Source organism: Cygnus olor, chromosome 3 (assembly GCF_009769625.2).
Source record: "Cygnus olor isolate bCygOlo1 chromosome 3, bCygOlo1.pri.v2, whole genome shotgun sequence".
Classification (NCBI taxonomy): Eukaryota; Metazoa; Chordata; class Aves; order Anseriformes; family Anatidae; genus Cygnus; species Cygnus olor.
The window spans coordinates 403,013-421,705 of NC_049171.1; the positions used below are offsets into that span (position 1 = coordinate 403,013).

Below are 18,693 nucleotides of genomic sequence, written 5' to 3' on the forward strand. Positions count from 1 at the left end.
GTGTGCGTGTACGTGTGTGCATGTACGTGTACGTGTGTGCGTGTGCGTGTGCGTGTGCGTGTGTGCGTGTGCGTGTGTGCGTGTGCGCGTGTACGTGTGCGTGTACGTGTGTGCATGTGCGCGTGTGCGTGTGTGCGTGTACGTGTGTGCGTGTACGTGTGCGCGTGTGCGTGGGGCGGTGAGCACGTACACGCACAGGGGTGTGCACATATGGGCGTGCGAGCGCGTACGTGGGGGGGTGAGCACACAGCCGGGTGTGCACGAGCACTTACGTGTGTGTATGTACGCGCGTACACACGTGTGGGGGGTGAGCACACAGCCGGGTGTGCACATGTGTGTGTGAGCACGGAGGCGTGGGGGGTGAGCATGTACCCCTCCTGTACACACACGTACAAGTGCGAGCACACGTACACACAGCTCCACACGCGCACCCCCTATACCCAAGTGCACACACACCCCCCCGTACACCCTGCACGTGCACGCAGATGTACGCACAGCCGCACCCACATGCACGGGTGTGCATCCATGCACGTAGATTTCTGTGCACAGCCAGCCGTGTGCAAGCACACCCATACACAGGCACCTGCACACGCACAGCCACCCTCACGCAGCATGCATGTTCACCCTCGTGCGCACACACGCACACGCACACACAGGCGGTGCCACAACCCGAGGACGTGAGCACCGATCCCAGCGCCTGAGCCCCCCCTGCCCCTGCCCTGGGGCTGCCCAGGGACCCGCGGGCTGAGGCGCTGGAGAGCCCGGGGGGGCACGTGGACACCCGGGACCCCCAGTGACCCCGAGCCCCTTCCCAGCCCTGCTGGGGGCAGCGGCAGCAGCATCCCCCCATCCGCCCGTCCGTCCATCCACCCCCCCATCCCGCGTACGGCCCCAGCCCCCCGGTCCCCGTGCGGGACAGACGTGACAGGAGGCAGCAGGAGGACCCAGCGCGGTTCATTGCCCCCCCGCGGGCCGTGCTCGCTCCGGTGAGACCCAGGGACAGGGAAGGGGTCGGGGCGGCCCAAAACCGAATCACAGGGCGAGAGCAGCCCCGCAACAAGGCCCCCGCGGCGCCGTGCGGCCCGAGGGCCCCGGGGGCCCCGCCATGCTGCCGGGGGCCGCAGCCCCCCAGGCGGCTCCAGCACGTCCCCAGGCCTCGGGCAGCAGCTCAGTGTCCAGAGATCATGGCCGAGGCCCAGTTTGTGACGGCCAGGGTCGTGTTCTGCAGGTAAACCCACGAGGAGTAGGTGAAGCTCGTCAGGTGTGCTCTCAGGCAGTCCCACGACACCTCGCCGCTGCAAGAGGGAGGGGAAGGGGTTACGGGGGGCGAGACACGGGCAGCGAAGCCCCCGCCCGGCTCCCCTGAGGGCAGCACCCAGGTGCAGGGGGCACACGGGGAGGCGCAGTTAAACGGGGGCGGCGCTGGCACGCAGCCAGCCGGGGGACCCCTGCGGCACTGCCCCAGCCCCGCCGCGCGCAGGCTCTGGGCACGGGCGCCAGCACCCGCCTCCCTCGGGGCCCAGCTCGCTGCGGGACCCCCGCGCCAACCCCACCGGCCCCCATGGGAGGGACTTCTCCCCGTAACACGGGCCCGGCGCCTCGCTGCCCGCTCCTGCAGCCGCGGGGGACCAGCGGTACTCACTGGCAGGCGTCCAGGCAGTGCTCCCAGCCCCGCTGCAGGGCGGCGGCGCCGTGCTCCAGCAGCGGCAGCAGGCAGCTCCGCAGCAGGAAGAGCAGCAGCTCCCGGACGCACTCGGCGAAGTGCAGGACGGCCTCGGGCACCCGGGACTGGAGCTGCGGGGCCGGGAGCGGGCTGGGGTTGGAGAGCTGCGGCGGGCACCCGGCAGCACCGGGGTGCAGAGCTCGCTCCCGACCCACGCGCGCACCGCCGGGGGCTGCCCCCGGCCGCTGGGCGCGGGCCCGTGCTCTCTGGCATCGCCCTGCCCGCCCCGCGCTCCCCGGGTTGGACGGTGCGCAACGCGCCCGGGGACGCGTCTGTGCTGCTGGCTCCGCGCGGGTGCTGACGCCACCTCCCTCCTACCCGGCTCCCAGGGGAATAAATGGCTCTGGGGCTTCTCCCCGCTCAGACCCGCTGCTGCCGGGCTGAGGACTGGGCTAACTGGGGAGATGCGGGACGTGGGCATCCGCACCCGCTGCTCTCTTCCCACCCAGCACCTCGCAGGACCCCGTCCCCTCGCTGGGGACCCCGTCCCCGTGCCCCCCTCCCGCGGTGCCCCCAGCCAGCACGAGCGCAGCCCCCGTCCTCACCCATTCAAGGAGCCAGGGCAGGTGGTCCCGGGCCCAGGAGAGGTGCGAGGAGCACAGCTCGGAGACGCGCAGCGCCAGCTCGGCCGTCTTTGCCCAGAGCAGCTGCAGAGCGGGCTGCAGGACGGCCGCCCCCCGGGAGCAGCAGGCGGGCAGGGTGCTCTCCAGCCACCTGCGGGAGAGCGGAGGCTGAGGCAGCGCCGGCTGCGCCGGCACCAACAGCAAGGCCACGGGAGCACGCGTGTACCTGGAGACTGCTGCCACAGCCAAGGGAACGGGAGAACTCAAGAGCTGAGCTGAAAAGCACTTCCAGGAGCACCTGGGGAACGCTTCCCAAGCAAAAAGGGCTCCCTACAGAAATCACCTGGTGCTGCATTAGCAACTTCACACCCCCTCAGACGCACGCGCTGCTGCTTGACGTGAGTGCCACTGACCTGTACCCCTCCAGGGAGTAGTGGGACGCCTTGTGCCAGGCTTGCTGCGAGGCAGACAGGATGCCGGAGGAGCGGAGCACGCGAGCAGAAGTGGAGGCTGCAAGAGAAGGGAGCACCCCCTGAGCAGCGCGTCGGCGGGGCTGCAGGCTTCGGGAAGCTGCCCTGCAGGGCTCAAAAGCTGCCGGGGACTGCCCCCCGACAGTCCCCAGGAGGTTTCCCTGGGACACACAGCTCGAACTTCACCGGGAAATCTCAGGATGCGCCCAGAGCTGACAAAGGGGCGCAGGAGCTCCCGGGCCCAGAGGAACCCAGGCTAAGGCAGCCCCAGGGAAAAGAGCCCGGGAGGCGGCGGGCAGGGCCGGAGACGTGTCGCCCGCACGGCCTGCCGAGGGCTTCTCGCCCAGCCCGGCGGCGTGCCCCCGGGACACGGACTGACGGCAGAAGGCAGCAGCACGGGCTCGGGGCGTAGGCGAGGCCGTGGGGGCCTGGCTGAGAGCGGGGTGTGCGTGGTGATGGGACCAGGGCGATCACTGCTTCGGGGCGTGGGTCACGTCCTTCCCTGCAGAGCCCTGCGCGAGGCGGTGCGGGCCGTACCCTGCAGCGAGCCGTGCGTCCGGACGTCGTGCATGAGGAAGCCGACGGCAAAGACCAGGCCGATGAGGAGCAGCCGGGACCAGGGGAAGCCGCCGCCCTTCATCTTCTGCAGCAGCACCTGGGGGAGCAGCAGCACGGACCCCGTCACCTCGCTGCTCCCCAGCCCGGCGGCTCCGGCAGCAAAGGACGCCCTCCGTGGGGAAGCCCAGGCGGTCCCCAGGCTGAAGGATGAGCTTTGGGCTCCTCCACTTCATGATTTTGGCCCCGTGTTTTCCTCTGCCGCCTCCTCACCCCACTTTGCGCCCACCCCCAGCACAGAGCTTTGCTTGCGGGTGCTTTTCGCTGCCACAGCAGCTGGCAGGGGCAGGGACCGGCACCGCAGGGACCAGCCCCGCCTGCCCCCGTGTCCCATGGGCGCTCTCGGCACAGCAGCAGCTCAGCCCCGCGAGCACCAGCGGCGGGGAGCGGCCAGCCCCCGCCCGGCACGGAGGAGCCGAGCCCCACGCTCACCTTGCAGGCGGCATCGCACGCCGCCACGTCCTGCTCGCTGCCGGGCCCCCGCGCTGCCAGCTCCTCGTTCGTCACCTTGAACGAGCGAACCGTCTCCTGCAGGGACTGCCGCGCCTGGGGGGCAGGAGCTGCGCTGCGGAGGGGCGATGCGGCACCGAGCACCCGGTGCCCGCAGCCCGTCCTGGCGGGACCCCGGCAGGGGCACGGGACCACCCCCAGCAGCCCGCTCTTACCTTCCTGCTGCCGTTGTCCCAGGACTCCAGCAGGTGGTTCAGGAGCAAGCTACAGGGTGGGAGGAAACGCGGGCTCGGTCAGCGCCCCGAGGAGCAGCACAGCGCGCTCCCAGACGCTGCCGAGGCAGGGCTGGACGGCCGGGGCGCAGCAGGCAGCGGGGCGCACAGCCCGCAGAACCGATGGCCGAGCGGCCGGAGCAGAAAGCCACCGGGGAGACCAGCCTGCAGGGGCACGGTGGCCCCAGAGAGGTCACGGTGGCCGTGCCTCGCAGCCTGCGCTCCGCTCGGCCCCGTGCCTGGAGCAGGGCAATGCAGGAAACGTGCCCCGGGAGCCCCACGCGGCTGTGCCGTGAGCCCCGCTGCTCCCACACGGCAGGCTCGGCAGGCTGGGCAGCGGGCGACCGGCTCCCGGCTGGGACTGCCCGGCTCGCCACTGGCTTCCTGAGGCAGGCCGGCGTCGTGCACGGGCATCCCTGCACACGGGAAGCCAGCAGCCAGCCCGAAGTGGGCGCGAGGAGGCTTTGACCCCGCTCAGCGGGCAGGAGCACTGCCCGCCGCAGGCACCCACCTGGACTGGGAGAGGTGCTTGGTGTAGAGCTGCCTCCAGACGCTGAAGCTCAGCGGGTCCACGCTCAGACACTGGCTCATGGAGGTGAGGAGCTGGAAGGAGCACAGCACCCAGCTGCCCTCACGCTGCCCGCGGGACGCGCCGTGCCCGAGCACCCGCATCCAGCCGGACCTCGGGGGGCGGCATCGCAGCCCCTGCGCCCCCCGCCCCGAGCACCGCTCACCTCCTTGCGCATGGCGGGCGGGCAGCTCGGCGTGGCGCGGGACAGGAAGGAGGGGAAGTAGGTGTGCAGCGTCGCCTCCGGCCTCGCGCCCAGCGCCAGCACCTTCAGGCGCGGGTAGAGCCGCCGCAGCTGCTCCTGCAGGCTGGGGGAGAGGCACAGCCTGCGGACACCGCCCCCGTCCCCAGCACGGGCCCTGCCACGTGTGCCCTGGAGGGCCCTGCAGCCCACACCAGGGTAACCGGCTTGTGAGGCTCCGCAGCCCACAGCGATCTGACAGCTGCGTGCACGTAAGGAGGCTGGGAAGCACGAGGGACAACAGTGCAGTGTTCCCGTCTCGCCCCGTTCTGCTTTCGGTTCACTGAACAGCCCCAGGAGCACACGAAGCACCTGCTGAGCGCTGCCGAGGCACAGAAGGTCGGGCGAGGACAGCCCGCCCGAGCGCTGCATCCTTCCGCTGCGTGCAGCCTCCTGTCCCGATCCCGCTGGCATTTCCCCACCACACTTGCTCTGAGTGCTGCTGCCTGAGCCCCTGCCTACCCCGGGGACACCGCGCGCCCCCCACAAACACCGTGTGTCCCCCACAGCCCCACAAAGCCCCCGCAGAACAGCCGAGCAAGGGGACGGGGGCGCTGACCCACACCGCAGAGCCCCGCACACCGCCGCGTGCCCCCGGGGCGGCACAGCCCTACCTGGGCGACAGCGAGTTGTTGGGCATGAAGGCGAAGTCCAGGAGGGGGAAGAAGTCCTTGGGTCCGATCATACCGAAGCCTTTGGTCAGGTTTGGGTGCATTCTGCAAGGCGTTGGGGAGCGCTGCGGTGGGTGCCAGCCGTGCCGCACCGGCAGCTCCGTCCCCCCCCGTCCTCCCCCAGCCGGGCTGGTTCGCGTCTCACTGGGAACGCAGCTCCAGCAGGCAGGCGCTGCCCAGCTGCCAAAATTGCCTTCCCATGGCCCGGTGCAGCCACGGGAGGGAGGGAGGCGGCTCCCCGGGGACGGTGCGGGCGCAGCCCCTGCCCTGTCCCTGTGGCTGGGGGGCTTTCAGCTTCCCACTGCACCCCGATAACAGCAGGGCTCCCCCAGCCACAGACTCGCTGGGGAAGTACATGGGAAAAATGGTTTTGTGGGCTTCATTTTCAGTGCCAGAAAGTGGGGAGGTGTTTGTATTTGCTGCTGGTCTTAGACACAAAGGTCTTATGTGCCCTGTTATTTCCCCCCCCACCCCCCGAGACTATGGATAACTGGACAGGGCTGCAGCAGGCGGGGCCGGTAAATGCAGCTCGGTCAGAGAAGAGAAACGTGGTCAGGTTATAGAGAACTGCTTCGGCAGCGGTTCAGAAAGACCAGGAGGAACTGCTGCACCTCCTGCCCTGCAAGAGGGTCTGGCTGCGGCTCCGCTGCGCCTCTCTCTGTGGCCGGAGACCTTGGGGTGCCCGTGCCGGACAAGGCTGCGGGGGCTCGGGACACGAGCCCTGCTCCCGGCACAGCCCCGTCCCCCCGAACCGCGGCACGGCCGCGCTGCCAGCGCTACGGCACGGCTCCTGCAGGGACGGGCAGCTCACAGCCACCCGGTGCCGGGAGGTCCCCCGGAGGACCTCTTGTGCTTCTCACTGCGCTGCTTCTCACACTCAGCACGCGCGCACACACACGAGCACGGCGCAGACACGAAGGTGCCAGGGCCAGCCACCTGGGCGGGCTCTGCCCTTGCCAAGACAAAGCCGAGGCGTAACTCACATCAGCAGACGGTCCAGGTAGGCAACAGCGTACGGGGAGAGCGCCTTGATCCCGAGCACCGGGAGCATAACTCCGAGCCACACTGCGGAAGAGAGAGGCCGTCAGGCACGCGGGGACGAGGTCTCCCGCAGCATCCCCGCCTGCTAGGCACGGGCAGGCTGCTCCCACCGGCACCCGGCTCCTCAACCACGGAGGAGGACCGGAGCCCCAGCACTGCAGCTGCATTTAAACCCGGGAACACCCGGCTCGTGACCGCGGACAGGCCCCTGGGAGCAGCAGCGCCTCGCAGGGGGACGGTCCCGCTGGAGAGGGCCCGGCGGCAGCGCCTGTCCTTGCTCCAGTGCTTAGCACGAGAGCAGAGCGTACTCTGGGACAAATGGGCTGCTGGCCGAGCTCCCACAGCCGTGCAGCAATAAGCCACTTCTCAGTGTTTAGAGTGGTGACATCGTATAGCTCCGTGTATTTACACATCTATAAACACACTCCAGCACGCAGCCCTCCCGCTGCTGCGGCGGCAGCTAATGTTTAACATATATGGTTAAGAAACGGGGGCAGGCACAAGGCTTAACGAGCGGTTAATGGGAGCGATCCCAGACAGCAAACCGTGCGGTGCTGGGGGCGCCGCGCTGCATCCCACCAGCATCAGCGTGCCGTCACCGCGGCAGCTGCCCGCGGCACGTCCAGACACCCTGACCTCGAGCCGTCGCCCACGCACTGCCTGCAGCTGCCCCGGGAGCCTGGCCAGGGCCATGCCCCCGTCCTGGCGCTCCCACTGCCGCACGCCACAGCTCTGGACGCGCAGGCTCCCTGCACTCACCTCTCAGGCCTTCAGCGAGGTCGGCGAAGCCGGCTTGCCCCAGCGCCCACAGGATGGTCAGGCACTTGGCCGGCCTGTTCTGGTGGGACCGCAGCAGCTCCAGGTACTGCGGGGAGCAAGGGGCTGGCGCTCAGTGGGACGTCCGTCTGTCTGTCCCACCGCGGCGCTCAGCGGGCGGCTCTGAGCCGCGGCACCTCCACGGGGGTGCCAGAGGCCACCACCAGATGACCGCGGCGCCAGCGGGCTCGTGGCTGCCACAGCCTGGGGACCCGCAGAAGTGGCACAGGGTAGGGGTGGCAGAGCCTCCAGCACCCAGCCGCTTGGAAGGAGAGGGACACCAAAACCTCTCGTTCCTGCCCCATAACGTCTGCGCAGAGCCCAGCAGACGCAGCCCGCTCCCCGCTGGGGATGGCTGTGCGTGGAGCACAAGGAGGGGTCAGACCCTCGGAGGCCAGCGGGACGCCAGCACCCCGAGGGGTGCCAGCGCTGTGGGGGGAGCACGGGGCGGGCTCCTGCGCGCGCTGTGAGTGTGCCAAGCACGGGAGCTCCGTGCGCAGAGCAACGTGGAGAGCTCCCAGGGCACCTGCAATGTGTGCCCGTTAATTACCCGCTGCCGGGCCCAGAAACACGCGCGGGCACTGTGGGTGCAGGCGGGATCTCTGTGTGGGCAGAGGGGCCGGGCGCTGCTCCGGCTGTAGCCCAGCACCAGCACACACACCCTGCTCACCTTGCCCAGGTTCGCGGTGGCGATTTTGGGCCTGTCCAGCAGCACCGCCTGGATGCAGATCCTGTACCCGTGCAGGGACTCTCCTGGAAGAGCAGAGGGGGATGCGCTCAGACACAGCCACGCGCAGGCACCCGTTTGAGCTTCTCGCCCCTCACGATGCTCCTCAGGTGGGGCCCCCGCAGCCCTGCCCCACTCCCAGAGCGCCACCGGGGTGCCGATGAACCTGCCCCAGGACCGGGGCAGGAGCACGGGGCTGCAGCACCTGGCCGAGCCCTCGGCACCCAGAGCAGGCACCGGCACGGCCCCGCGGGACAGCGGAGAGCCTGAGGGAATGGGACGCGGCCACGAGTCCCAGAGCAAAGCAGCGCCTCGAGCACCTGCTCGCAGCTACTCCGTGCTCGTGGTGGAGAAGCAGCCGGCACGCAGTGTGACCAGCCCCGGTGCCGCTGGAAGCAGCAGGCCAGCGCCACGCAGGGGACGCGGCTCCCAGCTGCCCTCCGAGAGGCGTTGGCACCAAGTTCTCCATAACGGCCCCACGGGGCTCCTGCTGCAGCTGTGCCGATGAGCCCGGCCCAACACCTCCCTGAGGGCACGCAGACAAGCTGCCCGTCTCGCCCCACGTGGAAGAACCCTGCTCTTGGCACCGGCAGCGAGCAGTAGAAGCGTTCTCGTGGTCAGAAACCTCCCACCTGGGGTCTTGTCCAGCTCCTGCAGCATGGTGTAGATGCAGTGGTCGAAGAAGAGCTCCAGCACGCTGGAAGACTTTCCCAGCAGGGATTTGATGATATTCCTCAGCTCTTTGTTCACAAGACAGTACGGGTAATCTGAAGGCAACACAGAGCAAGGAGAAATTCAGCGAGCGCTGGCGCAGCCGCGGTGCGAACCCTGCCCAGCAGGCGCAGGGCGGCGCCTCGAGGCCCATGAGTGCTTCTCGCAGTTATCCCACAGCGGGTGCTCCTAACTCAGCACTAAGTGCCCTCTGTTAAACGTCGGTGCCACGGGGTACGCACAGCTTCTGAAAAGGGAACCACGCTCTCCCTCCCGTTGTCACCCCCAGCAATACGTGCTCCCAAGCACAGGCAGGGCAGGAGATGCTGCACGAAGGGAGACCCGACCAGAACGGCTCCGTTAGGGACGGGTGGGTACCAGCGAGCAGACTGCTCAATGCAGTACCACTAGGCACAGCCTGGGGGTCCCTATGCTGAAGGGATGCCTAGAGAAAGTTTCTGATTTGCCAGCTGTATGGATGACTTCAGTGCTCTTGGCAGTCAGAGTCAAATTATAGAGATATCACAGAAATCAACCAAACACAAATCCTATGAAGTATGTCAAATTAAGAACACAGTCCTGTGTTACCTAAGCATCTACTAAAGGCAGTTGTGGTAGGGAAAAAGCAAGCAAAGAAAGCCCCAAACATCTCAACTGGCAGCAAATGAGCCCAGACTCTGGGACAGGCTCGGCCCCATCCATCTCAGATGAAAACAGATTTTTCCTTTAGATTTCCAGTGAGTGTTTTGGTCCTGTCCACCCTGATGCTTCTAAAACCCGTCTCTGATGCCTGATGCCAGCTGTCCTTTAACCTTTAGTCTTTAAGAGCCCGTACAACATACACGCTGCAAAGTGGGAGCCCCAGCGGTTCCTGCAGCACGAACAGAAGCACGGAGCAGGCAGTGCCCCCCAGCCGCCCCCGTCCCATGTCACCGCAGTGCCACCAGCCGCAGCGGGCGGGTGCCACTGACCGTGGGCGTGCTGGCTGAGCGTGGGGTCGCTCTTGGGCGCCTGCAGCTTGTAGTTGAGGTAGCCGGCCAGGTCCTTCACCCAGACGGAGGGGTTCTCGGGGAACATGCTCTGGCTCTTGTCCAGCTCCTTCTGCAGGTCCGCCACGTCGAGCTGCGGACGACAGAGGTCCCCTGAGACACGCAGACCCAAGCAGGGGAAGAGAGGAGCTGGTTTTGGTGCACCAGGGAGCGTGGGGCTGAGGCGCTGCCCTCCCTGCCCTGAGACCACCGGCCTGACCCCTTATTTCTTAATACTAACAAAGGCTACCGAGGAACAACAAAAAGCAGGTTGGAAGTGGTGCTCACACAGGCCGCGCAAGGCAGCTCACCAGAGGAAGGAAGCCCTGCCTGTCCTCACAGCCGGACCGCGTTCCCCTTGCTGCCCCTGGGCACCCACCGGCTCCACGGCCGCAGGGGCTGGGCTGCATCAGCCAACGGCCCACGGCCACCAAGCCATGGCCACGGGCAGCGCGTTCCTCGCCTTCCTCCTGCCCCGTTACCAGCCACAGAACGTGCCCATCGTCTGCTCCTGCACTCAGCCAGCCAGCAAGCCTCCATCTACCTGAACCTCAAGGAGCTTAGGAGGTGCAGCAAGACTTCAGCGGCCGCTCGACATTTTGCACCGAGTCTGACATTTCTCAGCTGCAGTCACCAGGCACTACTAAATCTGAGCTGGAAAGCCTTTTGTTGCGTGTTTCTTTAAGCAACTATTTTGAAGAAAAGAGTAAGGAAAAATAGCTGCTGCTGTGTCAGAAAAATAAACGTAACCAGCAGCAGAGCCGACCGGGCAGCAGTCCCACGGCGGCACCCGGCGCCTCCGAGCCGTGCACAGCAGCGCTGGGGGGCAGCGAGGCTTCCAGCCCCGGGCCGCTCTCGCTGAGGAGCACCGACAGCAGCGACACGCGTTGGCTCAGCTGCGACGCGTGTCCGCGCAGTGGCTGTACGGGGACCAGGGCTCGCGTTGAGCACGAGCGGCAGAGGCAGCTCCCGGCCCCGTCAGCGGTGCCGCAGCACGAGCGGGGCGCGGGCTCCGGGGTTAAGGCCGGGAGCTGGGAGCACAGCGGCCGCAGGAGCCCCAGGCCCAGACGCGAGGCGTTTCGGGGTTTCCCTGCAGCAGCCGCCCGAGCCCAGGCGCCAGGAGGACGGGCGGGACGGAGACGGGCGGGCTCCGCAGACCCGCTGCCGCCAGACGCGGAGGGGGCAGGCGGGGAGCGCCCCGGCGGGCAGGGGCAGGGGCAGGGGCAGCGCCGCCGCTCCGCAGCGCTCGCAGGCGGCAGGCGGGGGGGGGGCTGGGGCGGGGGGGGACGAACCAGAAATTCCCACCCGGCCGCCCCGACCGCGCGGCCCTCGGCGAGCGGCACCGGGGGCGGGGAGGCCCCGGGGGGAGCCGCAGCCCCAGCACCCCCAGCCCGCGGCCAGGCGCGGGACCCCTCGGGAAGCGTCCCCGGGGCGCCCCCACCCCCGGCACCTCCCGGGGCAGCGACCCCCGGCCGCCCGGTGCCGCGATGCCGGGTTCGGGGCCGGGGTGGGCGCCGTGCTCCCGGCACCGCTCCGGGGCTGTGATGCGGGGGGGGGGGACAGGGCCCGGGGGGGCACTCACGGCTCTCAGCGCTTCCTCCAGCGACCGGAACCGGCCGGGCTTGGGGCCGCCGTCGGCCGCCGCCTTCCTGCCGCTCCTCCCGCCGTGCTGCCGCCGCGCCGCCTGCTCAGCCGCCGCCTCCCGGCCCGGCCTCTTCGCCGCCTTCTCCGGGCCCGGCTCGAGGCCGCCGCCGGCCGCGCCCGCGGGAGCTGCGGGGGGAGCGCGGGGACGGTGAGAGAGCGCCGGGACCCCGCCGCCGGCCCGGTACCCCCGGCCCCGCGCCCCCCGGCCCCGCCGCCGCCCCGCGCCCCCCGCCGCCGCCCCGCACTCACGGGCCAGGGCCGGCACCCGCCCGGCGTTGGCCTCCCCCGCGGCGCGGCGGCCGCCGGAGCCCCCCGCGGGGCGGCGCCCCCTGCGCACCACCTCCCAGCGCCCGCCGCCCGCCGCCGCCATCGCCGCCGGACCCGGAGCCGCGGCGCCGAGGGGCGGGGCGGGGCACGGCGCGCGCTCGTTGGCTGCCGCCAAGCACACGTGCGCCGCGCGCCGGCTGCCACGTCTCCGCCCCGCCCCTCCGGTGCGCGTCACCGCCCCGCCCCCGGGTGGGAAACGCCCCCGCGGGGGGACACGCCCATAGGTGGGAGGGGGCAGGGAGGGCGGGGCCAACAGGAGGTGGGGATCTAACACAAGGAGGGCGGGTCCGTGCGCTTCGGGGCGAGCCCATGCAGATAAAGGGGCGTGGCCATGCAGATGAGGGGGCGTGCCCATGCAGATCGGAGCCGCGCGGCATCACGGGACAAGCCCCACACCGCACGGCGCCGCGCGTGGCCCCGCGTGGGCGCGTGGCGGGCGCCGAGCGCGGGCGCCGCGCGGGGCGGGGCGGGGCGGGTCCGGCGGGCCCGGGGCGGGCGTTTCGGGGCGCGCGTCCGTGTGCTGGGTGTGCGTGCGCGCGCGTGGGGGCGCGGCGGCGGGGAGCGAGCGTCATACTTACCTGGCAGGGGAGACACCATGATCAGGCAGGTGGTTTTCCCAGGGCGAGGCTCATCCCCTGCACTCCGGGTGTGCTGACCCCTGCGATTTCCCCAAATGCGGGAAACTCGACTGCATAATTTGTGGTAGTGGGGGACTGCGTTCGCGCTCTCCCCTGGTTGTGCGGTGCCAAAGACAGAGCTGTGCCGGGGGCGTTTGTGGTTCTCGGGGGGCCCTGGCAGCGCCCGGGGGTCGCTCCCGGCCGCGGTTCGGCTCGTGCCCCGCGTGGGCTGCCCGGAGCCTGCCCGTGACGGGCCGCAGCCGCGGGGGTCGGGGTCCCGCTCCGCCCGGTGCCGCTGAACCGGCAGAGGCGCCGCTCGCTCGCACGGCCCGGAAGGCAGCCAGCCGTGCACAGAGGGCAACGATCGGCGCGTGAGCGAAGTCAAGGTAGATGACATCCACTGCTCTCCCCCCATCTACCCAGCTGGCGATGCCATCATAGAAGGCTACGAGGTTGGTCGAACACAATTTCCCCTTGGTGAATCCACGTTGACTACTCCTCATAACCGTCTTCTCTTCCAATTGCTTGGAGATGGCATCCAGAACAAGCTGTTCCAACACCTTTCCAGGGGCGGAGGTGAGACTGACTGGCCTGTAGTTGCCCGGATCCTTCTTCTTGCCCTTCTTGAAGACCGGAGTGACATTGGCTATCCTCCAGTCCTCAGGCACCCCTCCTGTTCTCCAGGACCTTTCAAAGATGATAGAGAGCGGTTCGGCGATCACCTCTGCTAACTCCCTCAGCACATGTGGATGCATCCCTTCAGGACCCATGGACTTGAGTGCACTGAGCCCACTGAGACGCTCCCGAACCACTCCCTCATCAATCAGGGGGGAGATCTCCACTTCCCAGACTCTTTCTACTCCCTCCAGTGTCCAGGGGTACCGGGGGGGAATCTTTGAAGAAAAGACCGAAGCAAAGAGGGCATTCAGTATCTCCGCCTTCTCAGCGTCCCCCGTTACCAGGACACCCCCCTCATTCAGCAGGGGACCCACATTATCCCTAGTCTTCCTTTTACTGTTTACATACTTAAAGGATAATAAGAATTTTTTTTTTTTTTATCTCCTTTGCCAGCTTCATCTCCGGGTGGGCTTTAGCCTTCTTCATCGTGTCCCCGCAGGCCCTCACAACACTCCTATACTCCTCCCAAGAGGACAGGCCCTTTTTCCACATTTCATAGACTTTCCTCTTCCTTTTGATCTTGTTGGTGAGCTCCTTGCTCATCCACGCAGGTTTCCTGCCCCCCTTCCCTGATTTCCTACTCTTCAGGAGGCACCGATCCTGAGCTTGGAAGAAGTACTGCTTAAATGTTGCCCAGCTCTCCCAAGCACCCATACCTTCTAGGGATCTAGCCCATGAGATACCCCCAAGTAGGTCCTAGAAGAGGTCAAAGTTGGCGCTCCAAAAGTCCAGGTTAGCAATCCTACCTTTTCCCTTACTTCTTCCACTCCAGACCTTCAACTCCACCACCTCATGGTCACTGCATCCCAAGCTAGCCCCAGCCTTCACATCCCTAACAAGCCCATCCCTGTTGGTAAGAACAAGGTCCAGAACCCCCCCACACCTCGTTGGCTCCTCCACCACCTGCGTCAGAAAATTATCTTCAATGCGTTCTAGGAACCGTTTGGACTGCGCGTGCCTGGCCGAGTTGCTTACCCAACAGATGTCGGGATAATTAAAGTCCCCCGTGAGAACCATCATCCAGGATCGTGAGGCTACTTTCAGTTGCTTGTAGAAGGCCTCGCCGACCTCCTCCTGATCTGGTGAGCTGCAGTACACCCCCACAGCAGGGTCACCCATACCAGCCTGCCGCCCCTTAATTCTCACCCACAAGCTCTCCACTTTTTCTTCACCTTCCCCCGGGTGGAGCTGGGTACATTCTACTTGCTCTCTCACATAGAATTTCACTTATCTTATAGTTCCCGTGAGTGACGGCTTGATTAATCCTGGATCCCAGAAGGATCCTGGGTGTTCCTCTGCTGGGGCATCACAAACTGGGGCGGGAGGCAGCCGTGGACCCTGCTGGGCCCCCGCAGGGCAGGAGCAGCGGAGGAAGCGTGGTTTTACTCTGCTGCGTTTTACATGTGGTTTTACCCAGCCGGGCAGCCGAGCTCGACCTCAGCCGCTCTCTCGCTCCCCCTCCTCAAAGCGGAGAAAATACGATGCAAAGGTCTCAGGAGGTGAGGTAAGGATGGGGAGATCACTCAGCAGTTATCACGGGTAAAACAGACTCAGCGTAGGGAGATTAATAAAAGTTATTACCTATTACTAAGGTGGAGCTGTGAGAAACAACAACAAAAAATAAAGACACCTTCCCCTCAAGCAGCGCAGGGCAAGGGGGGCTGCGGTCAGTCCCCGACGCTTCGTCCCCGCCGCTCCTTCTCGGTCCCTCTCTGTCCCTGCTCCCCGCGGGGTCCCTCCCACGGGATGCCGTCCTTCCCGAGCTGAGCCTGCGGGGGCCGCCCACAGGCAGCAGCTCCTCGAGAACCGCTCCCACGCGGCTCCGTCCCACGGGGTCCATCCCGCAGGAGCAAACCGCTCCAGCGCGGGTCCGCCGCGGGCGGCAGCTCCCTCCAGGCCCCTGCTCCTGCGGGGGCTCCTCTCCACGGGCTGCAGCTCCGGCCCGCCGGGGGCTCCTCTCCACGGGCTGCAGCCTCGTGCAGGCCCCATCCGCCCACGGCTGGCTCCTCGCGACGGCCTGAGGCTGGCTCCGAGCCGCGAGCGGACCGACCCCGAGAGCCCGACGGCCCCGGCACAGCTCTGTCTTTGGCACCGCACAACCAGGGGAGAGCGCGAACGCAGTCCCCCACTACCACAAATTATGCAGTCGAGTTTCCCGCATTTGGGGAAATCGCAGGGGTCAGCACACCCGGAGTGCAGGGGATGAGCCTCGCCCTGGGAAAACCACCTGCCTGATCATGGTGTCTCCCCTGCCAGGTAAGTATGACGCCCGCTCCCCGCCGCCGCGCCCCCACGCGCGCGCACGCACACCCAGCACACGGACGCGCGCCCCGAAACGCCCGCCCCGGGCCCGCCGGACCCGCCCCGCCCCGCCCCGCCCGCGCGGCGCCCGCGTCCCGCGCCCGCCACGCGCCCACGCGGGGCCACGCGCGGCGCCGTGCGGTGTGGGGCTTGTCCCGTGATGCCGCGCGGCTCCGATCTGCATGGGCACGCCCCCTTATCTGCATGGGCCGCCCCCGCGCCTCCTGGCCACGCCCCTCAGGGCCGCAGAGGCGCGGCGGGAGGGGGACGCTCCGCGGGCACGGGCCCGGCCCGGGATGGCGGCGGCTGCGGCCGGGCGGTGCCGCGCAGCCGTGGGGCGAGGAGCACGGGGCGGCGTGGGGCGGGACGCGGCGGGGCCGGGGCCGGGCCGGGGCCGGGGCCGGGGCCGGCCTTCCTGAGCCACCGCCGCATTTGCAGGGCCCGGCTTCCCGAGCCGCGGCCGAGCCGCACTCGCTGATGGGAGGCGGGCAGTAATTGCATTCTGCCTGTGCTTCCGCACGGCCTGTCCTGGTTTTTGTTCTTTTTCTTCAGCTAAACCGCCCCTGATGGGGAACTCATCAGCAGCTGTTCACAGAATCACAGCACTGTAGGGGTGGGAAGGGACCCCGAGAGACCATTGGGTCCAACCCCCCTGCCGAAGCAGTTCCCTAGAGCAGGCTGCCCAGGCGGGCGTCCAGACGGGCCCTGAATATCTGCAGAGAAGGAGACCCCACGGCCTCCCTGGGCAGCCTGTCCCAGTGCTCCGTCACCCTCACCGGGAAGAAGTTTCGCATGGTGGTGCGGAACTGCCTGGGCTCCATTTTGTGGCCATTGCCCCTTGTCCTGTCCCCACAGACCACTGAAAAGAGGCTGGCCGAATCCCTCTGCCTCCCACACCTCAGGTATTTATACACATTGATGAGATCCCCTCTCAGCCTTCTCTTCTCCGGGCTGAACAGCCCCAGGTCTCGCAGCCTTTCCTCGCAGGGGAGATGCTCCAGGCCCCGTATCACCTTTGTGGCCCTCCGCTGGACTCTTTCCGGAAGATTCCTGTCTTTTTTGTACCGGGGAGCCCAGAACTGGACACAGCACTCCAGGTGAGGCCTGACCAGGGCAGAATAGAGGGGGAGGATCACCTCCCTTGACCTGCTGGCCACGCTCCTTTTAACGCACGCCAGGATCTCCCCGGCCTTCTTGGCCACCTGGGCACACTGCCGGCTCCTGTTCAGCCAGCTTTCAACCAGTACCACCAGTTCTCTTTCCACCGGCGACTTTCCAGTCGCTCTTCTGTAGTGTTGCATGGGGTTGTTGTGCCCCATGTGCAGGGCCCGGCACTTGGCCTTGTTGAACTTCATGCAGTTGGCCTCAACTTATCCAGATCCCTCTGCAGAGCTCTCCTACCCTCAAACAGATTAACATTTGTGCCTAACTTGGTGTCATCTGCAAACTTACCGAGGGTGCACTCGATCCCCTCGTCCAGATCATTGATGAAGACACCGAAGAGAACTGCCCCCAGCACTGAGCCCTGGGGGACTCCACCAGTGACCGGCCTCCGGCTGGATTTACCTCCACTCACCACGACTCTTTGGGCTTGGCCACCCGGCCAGTTTGTTACCCAGAGAAGCGTACGCCCGTGCAGGCCCCGAGCAGCCAGCTCCTCCAGCAGGATGCTGTGGAAGGCACCAAGCGAGGGGTTACCGGCACCACCTGTGCCCGGCTGCTACCAGGAGCGGGCCCATGGCGGGCGGGAAGGCCTTGTCACCGATGGCCCTGTCACAGAGCCGGGGTCAGCCCGGTCTACCTGCGCGAGAGCCTGCATGGATAGGTGTCCCCGGCCCCGGCCCCGGCCCCGGCCCGCCCCACGCCGCCCCGTGCTCCCCGCCCCACGGCTGCGCGGCACCGCCCGGCCGCAGCCGCCGCCATCCCGGGCCGGGCCCGTGCCCGCGGAGCGTCCCCCTCCCGCCGCGCCTCTGCGGCCCTGAGGGGCGTGGCCAGGAGGCGCGGGGGCGGCCCATGCAGATAAGGGGGCGTGCCCATGCAGATCGGAGCCGCGCGGCATCACGGGACAAGCCCCACACCGCACGGCGCCGCGCGTGGCCCCGCGTGGGCGCGTGGCGGGCGCGGGGCGCGGGCGCCGCGCGGGGCGGGGCGGGCGGGGCGGGTCCGGCGGGCCCGGGGCGGGCGTTTCGGGGCGCGCGTCCGTGTGCTGGGTGTGCGTGCGCGCGCGTGGGGGCGCGGCGGGGGGGAGCGGGCGTCATACTTACCTGGCAGGGGAGACACCATGATCAGGCAGGTGGTTTTCCCAGGGCGAGGCTCATCCCCTGCACTCCGGGTGTGCTGACCCCTGCGATTTCCCCAAATGCGGGAAACTCGACTGCATAATTTGTGGTAGTGGGGGACTGCGTTCGCGCTCTCCCCTGGTTGTGCGGTGCCAAAGACAGAGCTGTGCCGGGGCCGTCGGGCTCTCGGGGTCGGTCCGCTCGCGGCTCGGAGCCAGCCTCAGGCCGTCGCGAGGAGCCAGCCGAGGGTGCTGAGGGAGTTGGCAGATGTGGTTGCTGGGCTGCTTTCCTTCATCTATTAGTGGTCCTGGTCATCTGGAGAGGTCCCGGATGACTGGAGACTTGCTAATGTGACGCCCATCTTTAAGAAGGGTCGTAAGGAGGACCCAGGGAACTACAGGCCTGTCAGCCTGACCACAGTGCCAGGAAAGGTGACAGAACAGGTCATCTTGAATGCAATCATACAGCATATGTGGGACAACTGGGGGATCAAGCCCAGTCAGCATGGGTTCATGAAAGGCAAGTGCTGCCTGACCATCCTCATCTCCTTCTGTGACTGGGTGACCCACCTGGTGGATGACAGAAAGGCTGTTGACATAGTCTACCTAGATTTCAGCGAAGCTTTTGACACATTCTTCCACAGTATTCTCCTGGAGAAGCTGGAAGTCCATGGCTTGGACAGGTATACTCTTTGCTAGGTTAAAAACTGGCTGGGTGGCCGGGCCCAGAGAGTAGTGGTGAACGGAGTGAAATCCAGCTGGTGACCAGTCACCATTGGTGTTCCCTGGAGGTCGGTGTTGGGGCCCATCCTCTTTTATATCTTTATTGATGACTTGGATAAGGGAATTGAGAGCACCCTCAGTACGTTTGCAGATGACACCAAGCTGGGGGGAAGTGTCAAGCTGCTGGAGGATAGGAAGGCCATGCAGAGGGACCTGGACAGGATGGGTT

At 67.2% G+C, this 18,693-nt stretch overlaps 1 protein-coding gene and 3 non-coding genes across 4 annotated transcripts; 2 read left to right on the forward strand and 2 right to left on the reverse strand.

Annotated features, from left to right (window-relative positions):
* Positions 1 to 938: 938 nt before the first annotated feature.
* Positions 939 to 11,910, reverse strand: TMEM214 (transmembrane protein 214). Its single transcript, XM_040550758.1, has 16 exons — positions 11,479 to 11,910; positions 9,840 to 9,990; positions 8,790 to 8,924; positions 8,101 to 8,183; positions 7,374 to 7,479; positions 6,557 to 6,638; positions 5,517 to 5,618; positions 4,828 to 4,969; positions 4,605 to 4,696; positions 4,037 to 4,085; positions 3,804 to 3,917; positions 3,294 to 3,411; positions 2,700 to 2,796; positions 2,269 to 2,437; positions 1,643 to 1,794; positions 939 to 1,295 (listed from the first exon to the last, which is right to left on the reverse strand). The coding sequence occupies exons 1-16, from the start codon at positions 11,908 to 11,910 to the stop codon at positions 1,169 to 1,171; spliced, it is 2,151 nt and encodes a 716-aa protein (XP_040406692.1). The 3' UTR covers positions 939 to 1,168.
* Positions 11,911 to 12,437: 527 nt separating this feature from the next.
* On the forward strand, positions 12,438 to 12,601 carry LOC121068842. The gene has a single exon (XR_005819106.1). It is a non-coding gene; the product is annotated as a U1 spliceosomal RNA (small nuclear RNA).
* A 2,661-nt stretch (positions 12,602 to 15,262) lies between these two features.
* Positions 15,263 to 15,426, reverse strand: LOC121068843. The gene has a single exon (XR_005819107.1). It is a non-coding gene; the product is annotated as a U1 spliceosomal RNA (small nuclear RNA).
* Positions 15,427 to 17,719: 2,293 nt separating this feature from the next.
* LOC121068844 lies at positions 17,720 to 17,883 on the forward strand. The gene has a single exon (XR_005819108.1). It is a non-coding gene; the product is annotated as a U1 spliceosomal RNA (small nuclear RNA).
* Positions 17,884 to 18,693: the final 810 nt, after the last annotated feature.

Excerpts from the sequence above, each read along its gene's own strand:
- TMEM214 (XM_040550758.1), bottom strand. The coding sequence starts at position 11,910 with ATGGCGGCGGCGGGCGGCGGGCGCTGGGAGGTGGTGCGCAGGGGGCGC. Across the intron at positions 8,184-8,789 it reads GGAGCTGGACAAGACCCCAG|GAGAGTCCCTGCACGGGTAC; the intron begins GTGGGAGGTTTC and ends CTGCTCTTCCAG. Across the intron at positions 7,480-8,100 it reads CCACCGCGAACCTGGGCAAG|TACCTGGAGCTGCTGCGGTC; the intron begins GTGAGCAGGGTG and ends TGCTCCCCGCAG.